The sequence below is a fragment of the Dendrobates tinctorius genome, unplaced genomic scaffold (genome assembly GCF_039654945.1).
Source record: "Dendrobates tinctorius isolate UK_male_01 unplaced genomic scaffold, ASM3965494v1 ptg000046l, whole genome shotgun sequence".
Taxonomy (NCBI): Eukaryota; Metazoa; Chordata; class Amphibia; order Anura; family Dendrobatidae; genus Dendrobates; species Dendrobates tinctorius.
The window spans coordinates 76,779,689-76,795,633 of NW_027361714.1; the positions used below are offsets into that span (position 1 = coordinate 76,779,689).

Genomic DNA, 15,945 nt, shown 5'->3' on the forward strand with positions numbered 1-15,945 from the left:
CCATACGAACTTGCACACACAGCCCTTCTATATACCGTAAGAGTTTACACATAGCCCCTATACACCATATGAGCCCCCACATAGCCTCCTATATACAATGAACCCCAACATAGACCCCTGTATACAGTATGAGCCCCACATAGCCTCCTATATACAATGAACCCCAACATAGACCCCTGTATACAGTATGAGCCCCACATAGCCTCCTATATACACTAAGCCCTCACATATCCTGCTAAATTCCGTATGGGCCCCCACATAGCCTCCTACATTCAATATTAGACCCCAAATAACCTCATATACACAGTTTTAAGCCCCCATATAGCCTTCTGCATTCAGTTTGAGCTCCCACATAGCCTCCCATATACAGCATAAGCCCCCAAATAGCCTTTTATATACTGCATGTGCCACATGTAGCTTCTAATATGGAACATGTGCCCCACATAGCCCCTTATTTACTGCATATGCCTCACATAGCCACTTACAGTTGTACTCAGAAGTTTACATACCCTGGCAGAATTTTTGCTTTCTTTACCTCTTTTCAGAAAATATGAATGATAACACCAAAACGTTTTCTCCACTCATGGTTAGTCAGTCTAGGAATTTACAGGAACTGGAGCTTTTTGCCAAGAAGAGTGGGCAGCTTTACCATCTGAGAAAATAAAGAACCTCATCCACAACTACCACAAAAGACTTCAAGCTGTCATTGATGTTAGTGGGAGCAATACACGGTATTAAGAAATGGGGTATGTGAACTTTTGATCAGGGTCATTTGGATGTTTTGGGTTGTCATTATGATTTAAAGAGAGAAAACAGTAGTTTGACAATAAATGGCCTCACCAAATCACTAACCATGAGTGGAGAAAAAGTTTTGGTGTTATCATTCATATTCTTCGAAAAAAGAACAAGAAAGCAAAAATTCTGCAGGGGTATGTAAACTTTTGAGCACAACTGTACAGTATATACTGCATGTGCCCCGCATAGCCTCTTATATACAGCACATGCCCATATAGCCTATTATATAAAATGTGTGCCCCACTGACCACCTATATACAGCGTGAGCCCTCACACAACCTCCTGAGGATGCAGATAGCGTGACATCGGGCAGGGGAGGGTATGGTGCGGCCCGTGGACCACTGTTTCCGTCATTCAGCTATCTCAGTCCTTGGGCTGGACAGGAACAGCCAGAGGGCCGGTTGCTTAGGTCTCACCTAAGGGATAATTTTCTCTTGTAAATACTGTATTTAGGGCTTGGGTTTTTGAAAGGGGAAATCTTCCAATTAACATAGTTTTCAGAATATGATTACGTATAGGTCATGTAAATAGGATTCTATATTAATAAGCATCGTGCTGTAGGGATCGCTGAAATCCAATTGAAGCTATGTCCAGTACTGTGGCCTAGCCCCATCCAAATAATTTAGGTGGAGCTATAGTACCAGGCAAGCCTGAATGGATCAGGTAGTTAAAGATCATTAATTCTGCTGATTTGTATGGGGATTAATGGTGAAAGGTCCATGATCACATACCGATGGCCTTTGTTATTAGTACAGACATTGACTGTTATAAAGACTGGTAGGGTCAACTATGTAGTTCAAGTTCCACTAACCTCATTTGCACTTTTTTATGTCTGCTGTATTTCCTAGATAAAATCAACTTTCTAAGATAATTAGTAAATCTTAATATATGTCCACAGATATATGATAAGTCTTGGCCCAATTAACCTTTCTTCCCCTGTTAGCAAGCATGTAAGGCTTTATGAAATGTGCATGTTATCTGTCACCAGGTTTTTGCTACCCCATCTGACAGCAGAATGATGTAAGGGCAGAGACTCTGATTCTAGCAATGTATCACTTTCTTGGCTGCTTGCTGCAGTTTTGATAAAATAATTGTTTTTCTGCTGCATTTCTACCAATTCTCTTAAAGGGAATCTGTCACCTATTTTTTCGAGTATCAGCTGCCGGCACCGCCATCAGGGGCTTATCTACAGCATTCTGTAATGCTGTAGATAAGCCCCCAATGTAACCTGAAAGAGAAGAAAAACAAGTTATATTATACTCACCCAGGGGCGGTCCGGGTCCGGTTTTGGTCCGATGGGTGTCGTGGCCCGGTGCCTCCCATCTTCTAACGATGACCTCCTCCTCTTTGCTTCCCGTCGCGGCTCCTGCGCAGGCGCACTGCTCTGTCCTGTTGAGGGCAGAGCAGAGTCCTGCAGTGCGCATACGCTGGACCTTTCTGACCTTTCCCGGCGCCTGTGCACTGCAGGACTCTGCTCTGCCCTCAACAGGGCAGAGCAGTGCGCCTGCGCAGGAGCCATGATAGGAAGTAAAGAAGAGGACGTCATTGTTAGAAGATGGGAGGCGCCGGACTGGACCGCGACACCCTCCGGACCCAGACCACCCCTGGGTGAGTATAATCTAACTCGTTTTTCTTCTCTTTCAGGTTACATCGGGGGCTTATCTACATCATTACAGAATGCTGTAGATAAGCCCTTGATGGCAGTGCCGGCAGCTGATAGTCGAAAAAATTGGTGACAGATTATCTTTAATGCTAAGCTCTGTATCACCCCGCCCACACCGCTGATTGGCTGCTTTTTGTGTACACTATGCTTAGTCAGAAAGCTGCCAGTCAGTGATGGGGGGCAGGGTTATACAGAGCTCATGAATGTGTAGGACAACATGGCAGTAGGTTTACTAGTCTTATAGTGATAATCTCTTGCTGATAAACAGTGATTTTTATCAAAACTAGGGAATTTAGATTGTGAGCCCCATCGGGGACAGCGATGATAATGTGTGCAAACTGTAAAGCGCTGCGGAATATGTTAGCGCTATATAAAAAAATAAAGATTATTAAAATTACAACAAGCAGCCCAGTAAGTAACACATCGTTGGAATCCGGATTTCTGCCTCTATGATATGATGATGTCAGATTAAGTGGCAAAAATCTATTGATGGATTCCCTTTAAGTGCAGCAGTCGAATATGGCAGGCACTAGACACTACTACTACTAGACACTTGTCTCTTGGACAATAAAAAAGTACAGGGTTGTAAGATCCTTTCAGTTCAGGGTATTACTGGCAGCATACATATATTCTTGTACGGCTTTTGATAACGACACTAAATATTTTGACATTGTTTTTGTTGTTGCAGGTAGGATACTATCTCCTTTGACCAAGGATGCCACTCGTTAAAAGAAACATCGATCCCAGGCATTTGTGCCACACTGCCCTGCCGAGGGGGATCAAGAATGAATTAGAATGTGTGACAAATATTTCTTTGGCAAATATTATTAGGCAACTTAGCAGCCTGAGTAAGTATATTAGTATTTCTATACTTCTCTGTATGCATACGCTATATACTATGTAAGCCTGTGGAATATATATTTAAATAGTAATGCAAAGAGAAAATAGTGTTTTCTATACAATTCTGCCAGGCTTCATATATTGTTTGTAGTGTCTGGATCTGGTAAGGAAGCTAATTATGAGTTTAGATTAATGTCAACCCAACTCGCAGATTTTGGTGGGACCTGCCAACTGTCTGATGTGGATGGAAGTCCTGACTCTCCTCGATGTATGGTGAAGGGGATTCGGGCTGTTGGATTTTCACATTCCCAAACGTTCTGCTTAGAATCATAGAATCGTAGAGTTGGAAGGGACCTCCTGGGCCATCTGTTCCAACCCCCTGCTCAAAGCAGGATTCGCTAAATCATCCCAGTCAGATGTCTGTTCAGCCTCTGTTTGAAGACTTCCATTGAAGGAGAACTCACCACTTCTCGTGGCAGCCTGTTCCACTCATTGATCACTCTAACTGTCAAAAAGTTTTTTCTAATAACTAATCTGTGTCTCCTCCCATTCAGTTTCATCCCATTGCTTCTAGTCTTTCCTTGTGCAAATGAGAATAAAGTTGATCCTTCTACAATGTGACAGCCCTTGAGATATTTGTAGGCAGCTATTAAGTCTCCTCTCAGTCTTCTCTTTTGCAAACTAAACATTCCCAAATCCTGCAACCTTTCCTCATAAGACAGGGTTTGCAGACCGGTCACCATTCTGGTCGCTCTTTTCTGAACTTGCTCCAGTTTGTTGATGTCTTTTTTAAAATGTGGTGCCCAAAACTGGACACAATATTCCAGATGAGGTCTGACCAAAGAGGAGTAGAGGGAAATAATGACTTCACGTGATCTAGACTGTATGCTTCTGTTAATACATTCTAGAATTGCATTTGCCTTTTTTGCTGCTGCATCACACTGTTGACTCATATTCAGTCTGTGATCTATTAGTATACCCAAGTCTTTTTCACATGTGCTGTCACTTAGCCCTATTCCTCCCATTCTGTATATGCTTTTTTCATTTTTATTGCCCAGATGTAGTACTTTGCATTTTTCCCTGTTAAAAACCATTCTGTTAGTTGCTGCCCACTTCTCCAGTTTATTTATATCTTTTTGAATCCTCTCTCTCTCTTCTCTAGTATTAGCTATCCCTCCTAGCTTTGTGTCATCAGCAAATTTAATCAGTTTACCCTCAATTCCTTCATCTAAATCGTTGATAAAGATGTTGAACAATACAGGGCCCAGGACAGAGCCCTGTGGTACGCCACTTGAGACATTCTTCCAACTGGATGTGCAGCCATTTACGACCACTCTTTGGGTCCGATCACTAAGCCAGTTATGAATCCACCTAACAGTTGCCTTGTCCATTCCATACTTAGTCATTTTTTCAATAAGGATTGTATGAGAGACTTTGTCAAATGCTTTGCTGAAGTCAAGATATACTATATCTACAGCATTTCCTTGATCCACCCAATCAGTGATTCCGTCATAGAAGGAAATTAAGTTAGTCTGACATGACTTATTAGTTACAAACCCATGCTGACTCTGTTTAATCTCTTCATTCTTATCCAGGTACTGACATACATGTTTAATAATTTGTTCAAAGATCTTTCCTGGTATAGAAGTCAGACTCACCGGCCTATAGTTGCCTGGGTCCACCTTCTTCCCCTTTTTGAAGATAGGAACAACATTTACTCTTCTCCAGTCTTCTGGCACTTCTCCTGTTCTCCAAGAATTTTCAAAGATTATGGAGAGGGGTTCAAAAATTTCTTCTGCTATCTCCTTCAGTACTCTGGGGTGTAATTCATCTGGACCTGGAGACTTGAATTCATTTAGGTTAGCTAAGTGTTTCCTCACTATCTTTCTGTATATAGATATCCTGGATTCTTCTATTCCCTTAATAGGACAGTGAAGAACAGTTGATGTTACATTTCCTTTCTGAGAGGAATAGAAGTGGGCAGTGGCTTACTCCACTGTCCCTATTGAGAACACATGCACACCTGTGTGTGTGTGTATGTAGATATATATGTGTGTGTGTGTGTGTGTGTGTATTAGACAAAGATGACACAAGTAAGCAGAAAATACAGTTTTTAAATGAAGGTCTTCATTATTAAGGGAAAAAGAAATCCAAACTTACAGGGACCTGGCACTCACCGTCCATTAAAATCTTCCTTTCTTTCTTGCTTCATTGGGGGACACAGGTAACCATGGGTGTATTCTGTTGTTGCTAGGATATGGTAATTCCTTCTGCAAATTAAGTTCCAGCTGAACACTTATTGCTCAGATGACTTTAACATTCATCATATATCTATATTTCATCAAAAAAACAATTTGTATCATTTAAAGAGAATCTGTCGCCAGGTTTTGCTACCCTATGTGATGGCAGCATGATGTAGAAGCAAATACCCTGATTCAAGCTATGTATCGCTTTCTAGTCTGCGTGCTGTAGTTTTGATAAAATCACAGTTTTACTATCTGTAGATCTAGTAGTTCTCTGAATTCTGTACTATGTATAACTCTGCCTAAACCACTGATTGGCAGTTTTCTGCCTGAGCAGTGCATAGGCAGAAAGCTAGTTGGGGGTAGGATTATACAGAGCTCATGAATATAGAGGACGGCATGGCAGCAGGTTACTAGTCTCTGTAGTGATACTGGTCTCCTTCTGATAAAACAGTGATTTTATCAAAACATCAGCGGGCAGCCCAGAAAGTGACACATCGCTGGAATTGGGGTCTCTGTCTTGACATTACGCTGCTCTCAGGTTGGGTGGCAAAGACCTGGTGCCAGATTCCCGTTAAGTTTAGCCATAATTGGGTGATGATATTGTAACTATTCATAAGTAATGCAATCACTCTTCGATCACTAGTCCAATAAAAGGGATTACGTTGTATTGTATTTTTTTTACACGAAGCGACTTTACAGTATGTGCACATGTTCAGTATTTGCAGCAGAAAATCTGCTGGAAATACTGATTTGTTGGCAGGAAACGTGCAACCTAAAACACATGCGTTGTGCGTTCTGATGCCTTTTTTTACACCTTGTTTGCATGCGCTTTCCCATTCATTAGAGTGATTGCTGAAAGAATTCACATGCTGCAGATTTAATTTGGCTGCAAGTTTGCCAGGAAAAAATAAGCAACGTGTGCATGAGACTTCAAGGATCTCATTCACTTTGCTGGAATTAGGAAATCATTCATGTTTTGTCAAAAATATGTGCAGAAAAAATAACCATGCAATGTGTGCGCAGGCCCTCACAGAATGGTATTTGCCGCTGTATTGTCTGGCGTGCCGGTTGCTTGTAGAATGACATGGCTACCATTTTGAAGACCGGAATAATTGTGGATACCTCTGGCACTGCTGTGTATGGAAGACATACATTCTCAGGGATTTATTCAAACGTGTGGTTTTTATTCAACGAGCTTCAAGATGTCAAGCATGTCTTCATCAGGACAAAGCACATACAAGTATCAGACATATAAGACCTTGTATATCTTATACTTGTATGTGGTAACCTCCTGAAGAAGTGCTTGACACTTTGAAACGCGTTGAGTAAAAACCACACGTTTGAATAAATCCCTGCGAATTGACGACCTCCATTCACAGGAGTGCCAGAGGTATCCACAAATGATTCCTATTTTCATGCTTGTCGGTTTTGGATCCGCAGCAGCTGTACAGTGATTTAAAGTCATAAATCAGGTTAGTACAATCTGAAAGATAACTCCAATTGTATGTCAGATAAGACCCTCTTTGCGCTACTTTCTCACAAGTGTTTTTTCATGGCAGCCATTTGTTGATATCTGTAAACACGTGTCATGTCTGATTTTCTTCACTTTGACATAATAGGTTATGAGTGTTGGTGAAACTGATACAACAACAAGGGCAAAGAAGACATACTACATCAAAAGCAGGGATCACCATAGAAACAATCACAAGTTTATTACATAGAAAAGACAAAGCACCAAAAAAAGTTATAAAAACATATTAAAATATACAGTGGTTATTGACCATAACCTGTATAGATGGGAACAGTAACAAGCCCTATAAAATATCCCCTAGTTATACATTAATGACATGTGTAGCATGTCCACAAGGTAAACATACACAATACAAAGCAGCCTTATATACAGGTGCAGGATAGATTCCTAATTATAGACTATATCCATATTCAAAATATTTGCAAAGATAACATATGCATGTATAATACAAAGCAGTCTCATATGAAGGTGCAGATTAAATTCCTAAATACACCACCATTCTTCTCTACCCCTGATGAAGTCACGACGGTGACGATACGCGTCGGGTTTGGGAGCTATACTATGCCCTTGCATATTAATCTTTGCATAATGGCCATTTCCATTGAGTGAGCATGTCTTATCTCAGCCTGTCGTTTGGGGTGGTAAAGTATGTGAGGAAGGGATGTTCCACCTCTTGGTTATTTTTGTAATCTTTTCACCCCTCTCACACTTTTAGAGCTCATTAATTTATTCAATATACAGGATATTACTAGCCTCTATCCTAGTGGACTGATATTTGGTGCCTAAACCCTACCCCACAATATCGGGTTGTGATTCCTTTTTCTAGATTTCTTGCACATATCAGATGGTTATTTTTGCAAACATGATGCATTTGACTATAGGCTGTATTTAGGAATTTAATCTGCACCTTCATATGAGACTGCTTTGTATTATACATGCATATGTTATCTTTGCAAATATTTTGTATATGGATATAGTCTATAATTAGGAATCTATCCTGCACCTGTATATAAGGCTGCTTTGTATTGTATATGCTTACCTTGTGGACATGCTGCACATGTCATTAATGTATAACTAACTAGGGGATATTTTATAGGGCTTGTTACTGTTCCCATCTATACAGGTTATGGTCAATAACCACTGTATATTTGAAATGTTTTTATAACTTTTTTTGGTGCTTTGTCTTTTCTATGTAATAAACTTGTGATTGTTTCTATGGTGATCCCTGCTTTTGATGTATCTCTTCTTTGCCCTTGTTGTTGTATCTATTGTATTTAAGACATACTGTGGTTGGATCCCTTCTAATTAGTTTGATTTCCTGATGGTGCCCTCCTTGGTTCTGTAATACAATGTTGGTGAAACTGGTAGCACTGGAGAGAAGCACAGAATTCAGCAGCTCGTACAATGGCAATTTTGGGTCACATTCAGTATTAGGCCACATTCAGTATTTGGTCAGTATTTCACATCAGTATTTTAAGCCAAAACCAGGAGTGGGTGATAAATACAGAAGTGATGACGGGTTTCTGTTATGCTTCTCCTTTGATCGTTCCACTCCTGGTTTTGGCTTACAGATAATCCAAGAAAGTTCAACTTAAACATCTGTATTTGCCAACTTACAAAATAAATCAAACTTAATCTTCCAGTACACAGCTGGAACGTCCATATCAGTAAGTTGTCGTGGACGACTGCACCACCGTATTACACGTGGTAGCGGTAAAAGCTTTCCTCAAGTCTCTGGCCTATGTTTATTCTCACAAATAACCTCGTGCTCTGCTGATTGCAAATCAAAACTTACATACCCAACCCTTACCTGAAAGTTTAAATAGGAATCGTGGCCATGGGCCACTTCCAAGACCCGACTGGAGGGAGAGATCCGTCCCCTCCAAAAATAAAAGCCTGTGTAAGGCTTTCCTAAGTCTGACTCTTATCTTGACCAAGTCCACACTCACTTTTATTTTGCGTTCTACAGCTGTGGCTATAATTACAACACTCTCCAGCGGGTTATGTTTCTATGCACATCTTGGCGGACATCCTTTCCCATGTTTCCCCTCACTGCCTCACACTTGATACAATTGTAGTAAACCCTCAGTTGTGACTGCATTTAGCAGAATGTGGATGTTGAAAATTGATGAGGAACTGAAATTTAAAAAAGAAAGATTTATTAACGGGGTTTTTCATTTTTAGGTAATGTTCGGGCCCAGCGGCACTTTATTAAAAAATAATGAACCGAGCTGTACTCTCCTTTCCCTGGTCCACCGATGAGTAGCACTTGCCACTCCCGGTGTATGACATTGGCTACTTGCGCTGACGTCACTTCTACAGGAGGAGGCAAACTTGGGACCGAATGTTTTTGGTAAAAAAAAAGGCAACTGAATTGCAACCTGTGAACTTATAGGGGTTTTCTGGGTTTAGAAAATCCGTGTCCAGCTTACTTTTAAAGCAAACAAATTGTGAATTATTACCTCGGCCCGGATCCAGCACTGAATCTCCACTGATGCTCCCATTGCATGTTGTTGTGCACAATGCTGATATCGCATCGACAGCGCTGCAGCCATTCTGTGAGCTCAGTGTCCCTGCCCGAGTAGATGGCACAAGCTGTGCAGATAAGCATCTGAGAATTTAGAGGACCTGTCACTAAGTGATAAATGGCTAATTTTTGTTCTTGTTTTATTCCACTGCTCCCCTAAGTAATCCATTTTTTTAATCAAATAGAGATACGGGAATTTTTACTTGGTAAAGAGCATAAAAATTAGCAATCAGGGGTGGTAATAAAGTAGAGCACCATAAAGACAAGAGAATCCTGTGAACCATACCCCTTTGTAAACAGATCTTAAAATTAGCCACAACTAAAATGGGGCACAATTTGCAAATGTGACAGAAAAAAATGTACATTGTATGTATAGAGGTAGCCTTGTTTTTAAGGAAGGATAACCCCTATAGGAGCATGTGTAGCAGCAGTCCATGTAGGCCAATGGTTACAGTGAAGAAAATAAGTATTTGATCCCTTACTGATTTTATAAGTTTGCCCACTGACAAAGACATGAACGGTCTATAATTTTAAGGGTAGGTTAATTTTAACATTTAGACAGAGAATATCAAAAATAAAATCCAGAAAATCACATTGTGTAAATTATATAAATTTATATGCATTTTGCAGTGCGAAATAAGTATGTGATCCCCTAACAACCATTAAGAGTTCTGACTCCTACAGAAAAGCTAGCCTCTCCTAATCAACTCGTTACCTGCACTAAAGACCGCTGTCTTACATAGTCACCTTTATAAAAGACTCCTGTCCACAGACTCAATCAGTAAGACTCTAACCTCTACAACATGGGCAAGACCAAAGAGCTTTCTAAGGATGTCAGGGACGAGATCATAGACCTGCTCAAAGCTGAAATGGTCTACAAAACCATACGCAAGGCGCTGGGTGAGAAGGAGACAATTGTTTTTGCAATAGTAAGAAAATGGAATAAATACAAAATGAGCATCAATCCACATCGATCTGGGGCACCATCCAACATCTCACCTCGTGGGGTATCCTTGATCATGAGGAAGGTGAGAGATCAGCCTAAAACTACACAGGGGGAAGTTGTTAATGATCTCAAGGCATCTGAGACCACAGTCACCAAGAAAACAATTGGTAACACATTGCGTCGTAAAGGTTTAAAATCCTGCAGTGCCCGAAAGATCCCCCTGCTCAAGAAGGCACAAGTGCAGGTCCGTGTGAAGTTTGCCAATGAACACCTGGATGATTCTGTGAGTGATTGGGAGGTGGTGCTGTGGTCAGATGAAACAAAAATTGAGCTCTTTGGCATTAACTCAACTCACCGTGTATGGAGGAAGAGAAATACTGCCTTTGAACCAAAGAACACCATCCCCATTGTCAAGCATGGAGGTGGAAACATTATGTTTTGGGGGTGTTTTTCTAAGTGGGAGAATGGATGGAGCCATGTACTGTAAGATCCTGAGTGACAACCTCCTTCCCTCCGCTGGGACATTAAAAATGGGTCATGGCTGGGTCTTCTAGCAAGACAACGACCCAAAAAGTACAGTCACGGCAACAAAGGAGTGGCTCAAAAAGAAGCACATTAAGGTCATGGAGTGGCCTAGCCAGTGTCCAGACCTTAATCTCATAGAAATCTTATGGACGGAGTTGAAGCTCCGAGTTGCTAAACGACAGCCTCAAAATCTTAATGATTTAGAGATGATCTGCAAAGAGGAGTGAACCAAAATTCCTCCTGACATGTGCGCAAAACTCATCATCAACTACAAAAACGTCTGACTGCTGTGCTTGCCAACAAGGGTTTTGCCACCAAGTGTTAAGTCTTGTTTGCCGGAGGGATCAAATACTTATTTCTCACTGCAAAATGCAAATAAATTTATATAATTTATATAAATGTGATTTTCTGGATTTTATTTTTTATATTCTATCTCTCAAAGTTAAAATTAACCTACCGTTAAAATTATAGACTGTTTATGTCTTTGTCAGTGGGCAATCTTACAAAATCAGCAAGGGATCAAATAATTATTTCCTTTACTGTATATGCACTCCTGCACAGGCTTTATACTGGTGTGTATAGTCTAGTAACCCCATACACATTAATGTGAAGTCTGCCAAACCTACACTTTTTGGAAAACAATTAACCCCTTAACTGCTGGAACTTTCGGTTTTCATATTTTGCTCCCCTTCTTCCCAGAGTCATAACTTTTTTATTTTTCTGTCAGTATGGCCGTGTGAGAGCTTATTTTTTGCGAGACGAGTTTGTACCTTTGAACGACACCATTGGTTTTACCAGGTCGTGTACTAGAAAACAGGAAAAAAATTCCAAATGCAGTGAAATTTCAAAAAAGTGCAATTCCACATTTGTTTTGTGTTTGGCTTATTTGCTAGGTTCACAAAATGCTAAAACTGACCTGCTATTATGATTCTCCAGGTCATTGAGTTCAGAGACACCAAAAATGTCTAGGTTCTTTTATCTAAGTGGTAAAAAAAAATTCCAAACTTCGCTAAATTTTTTTTTGTCATTTTCCGAGACCCGTAGCGTCTCCATTTTTCATGATCTCGGGTTGGGTGAGGGCTTATTTTTTGCATGCCGGGATGACGGGTTTTTTTTAACCCCTTAAGCCCCAAGGGTGGTTTGCACGTTCATGACCGGGCCAATTTTTACAATTCTGACCACTGTCCCTTTATGAGGTAATAACTCTGAAACGCTTCCATGGATCCCGGTGATTCTGACATTGTTTTCTCGTGACATATTGTACTTCATGTTAGTGGTAAAATTTAATTCCTATAACTTGCGTTTATTTGTGAAAAAAACGGAAATTTGGCGAAAATTTAGAAAATTTCGCAATTTTCCAACTTTGAATTTTTATCCCTTAAATCACAGAGATACGGCACACAAAAAACTTGATAAGTAACATTTCCCACATGTTTACTTTACATCAGCACAATTTTGGAACCAAAATTTTTTTTTGTTAGGAAGTTATAAGGGTTAAAAATTGACCAGCGATTTCTCATTTTTGCAACACCATTTTATTTTTATGGACCACATCACATTTGAAGCCACTTTGAGGGGTCTATATGATAGAAAATACCCAAAAGTGACACCATTCTAAAAACTGCACCCCTTAAGGTGCTCAAAACCACATTCAAGAAGTTTATTAACCCTTTAGGTGCGTCACAGGAATTTTTTGAATATTTAAAAAAAAAAAAAATGAACATTTTAACTTTTTTTCACAAAAAAAAATACTTCAGGTTCAATTTTTTTTATTTTATCAAGGGTAACAGGAGAAATTGGACTGTTAGGCTGTGTGCACACGCTGCGGAAAAGGTGCGGATTCATCCGCGCGGATTTTGTACAATCCGCAGGTGAAACCGCAGGTCAAAAGACCTGCGGTTTTACCTGCGGATTGCTCTGCGGTTTTGCCCTGCGGTTTTTCATCTCCTCAATGGAGGAGATGGCAAACCGCAGGAGAATCCGCAGAAAGAATTGACATGTCAATAGGGAATCATTGTACTGTACACCGCAGCAAAATCCGCAGCGTGTGCACACAGCCTAAAAGTTATTGTGCAATTTGTCCTCTGTACGCTGATACCTGATATGTGGGGGGGAACCACTGTTTCGGCACATGGCAGACCACAGAAGGGAAGGAGCGCCGTTTGACTTTTTCAATGCAAAATTGGCTGGAATTCAGATCGGACGCCATGTCGCGTTTGGAGAGCCCCTGATGTACCTAAACAGTGGAAACTCCCCACAAGTGACCCCATTTTGGAAACTAGACCCACCACGGAACTTATCTAGATGTGTGGTGAGCACTTTGAACCCCCAAGTGCTTCACAGAAGTTTATAACGCCTGGGCGTGAAAATAAAAAAATAATTTCAAAAATGATATTTTTGCCCCCATTTTTTTATTTTCCTAAGGGTAACAGGAGAAATTGGACCCCAAACGTTGTTTTGCAATTTGACCTGAGTATGCTGATACCCTATTTGTGGGGGTAAAACACTGTTTGGGCGCATGGCAGAGCTTGTAAGGGAAGGAGCACCAATTGACTTTTTCAACGCAGAATTGGCTGGAATTGAGATCAGACGCCATGTTGCATTTGGAGAGCCCCTGATGTGCTCAAACAATGGAAACCCCCCAATTATAACTCCAACCCTAACCCCAACACACCCCTAACCCTAATCTCAGCCCTAACCCTAATGGGAAAATGGAAATAATTACATTTTTTTTATTTTATTATTTTTCCCTAACTAAGGGGGTGATAACGGGGGTTTGATTTACTATTTATGGCGGTTTTTATGTTTGGCAGCTGTCACACGCTAAAAGACGCTTTTTATTGTAAAAATAGTTTTTGCATCACCACATATTTTGACCCACTGAGTCATGTGAGGTCTTATTCTTTGCGGGACGAGTTGACGTTTTTATTGGTACCATATGCGGGCACATGACATTTTTTGATCGCTTTTTATTCTGAGTTTTGGGACGCAGAATGAACAAAAAACAGCGTTTCATTAATTTCTTTTGGAGGGTGCGTTTACACCGTTCCGCGTGCGGTAAAATTGGTAAAGCTGTTTTATTCTTCGGGTCAGTACGGTTACAGCGATACCTCATTTAGGTCTTTTTTTTTTTATGTTTTGGCGGTTCTATGCAATGAAAACTATTTTATATAAAAAATAATTATTTTTGCATCGCTTTATTCTGCGAGCTATAACTTTTTTTTTTATTTTTTTTGCGGATGACGCTGTATGGCGGCTCGTTTTTTGCAGGACAAGCTGACATTTTCAGCGGTACCATGGATATTTATATGCGTCTCTTTGATCGCGCGTTATTGCACTTTTTGTTCGGTGGTATGATAATAAATCATTATTTTTTTGCTTCGTTTTTTATTTTTTAAGGGGTTCGCTAAAGGGGTTAACTAATGGGACAGTTTTATAGGGCGGTTCGTTACGGACGCGGCGATACCAAATATGTGTACTTTTATTTATTTTTTTTTTCAAAAGAATTTATTGGGGAATATATATACATACATATATATATATATATATATATATATATATATATATATATATATATATATATATATTTTTTTTTTTACTAATTTATTTAGAAGTTATTTTTACACTTTTTTTTTTTTTTTTAAACTTTATTACATTGTCCCAGGTGGGACATCACTGTCCTGTGACGGATCGCTGATCTGTCACATCACAGATCACTGTGACTCCCAGTCAACATCTTTTTTCCGTCTTCCTATGCAGGACACACAAGCATTCCTGCTGAGAGCTCATGAGTTCTGCAGCTGTCTAGGGTGCACGGGCTTCATGGCTAGTTCTCTAATCAAAGCACAAGAGAGAGATCACTCAGTTCTGTCTCTTCGTTACAAAGTGGAGAAATCTCTGAAGGTGAAATTCTGACTGCACTTGCAGTGTATTTTAATTTGAGGTTTTGTTTTATCCTTGGAATTTAGTCTGAAGGACAGCTGAATATTTAAAGGATTTCTTGTTTAAAATAAATTCCATTAGGTTTTTCTTTCAGTACATTTTTTATACATTTTATGGCCACCATAAAATCTAAGCAATTTTATATTAAAGCAATTGTTAAGTCACATTAGTGCACATTTAATTAGTTTTACAAAAAATGAACTGGAATGGTTTCCTTAATATATGTTTTTTTTTTTGTTTGTTTTATTACCCTTGTGTTATGCTGAGTGAGCACTAGTCTCCATGGTAAAGGGGACCTGTCAGCAGGCACATGTACTGTGAAAAAGGTTATCTTTAAAGGGAATTTGTCACCCCCTGGGAAGTTTTTACCTATTATTATGGGCATACAGGGGATAGAACAACCTGTATGCCCAATTGTGCAGTCTTGATGTGTAGAAGTCTTCTTTTATTCTGTTATGGTAATAAGTTCTTCCAGGCTCCAGGGCGTGCGGTGTCTGCAAGAAAACTTGGCCTCCGGTCTTCATTTGCATACCACCTCCCTCCGATCAGCGTCACAGGGCCTGGTGATGTGTATTGCTGGCCCTGGAATCCCATGCCAGATCCCTGCAAAAGCGCAATTTTATGTACAGTACCTTTTCCGCCCTGTTATGGGCATTTTCGAGTCACTGCTACTTCAGTTGAAGAACAATGAAGCCAATACCCAAATTATGGCGGAAAAGGTAAGTATAATCGCACTATTGCAGGGCGCAGGATTCCGGCGCCACCAATACATGTCACTGGACCCTGTGACGCTTATGGGAGGGGGTGATATGCAAACGAAGACTGAATGCTGAGTTTTCTTCCAGGCATCGCACGCCCCGGAGACTGGAAGAACCATAACAGAATAAAAGACGATTTCTGCACATCAAGACCGCAGATATGGGCATACAG

The 15,945-nt window shown here is 40.3% G+C and overlaps 1 protein-coding gene across 4 annotated transcripts in view; it reads left to right on the forward strand.

The window, feature by feature from the left end:
- Nucleotides 1–15,945, forward strand: part of WASF1 (WASP family member 1) — a 145,628-nt gene that overhangs the window by 68,778 nt on the left and 60,905 nt on the right. For all 4 annotated transcript variants that reach the window (XM_073576020.1, XM_073576017.1, XM_073576018.1 and 1 more), the window contains exon 2: nt 3,147–3,306. In XM_073576020.1, coding sequence (XP_073432121.1) covers nt 3,174–3,306 — 133 coding nt within the window. In that variant the 5' untranslated portion in view covers nt 3,147–3,173. The remainder of the gene's footprint in view (nt 1–3,146; nt 3,307–15,945) is intronic.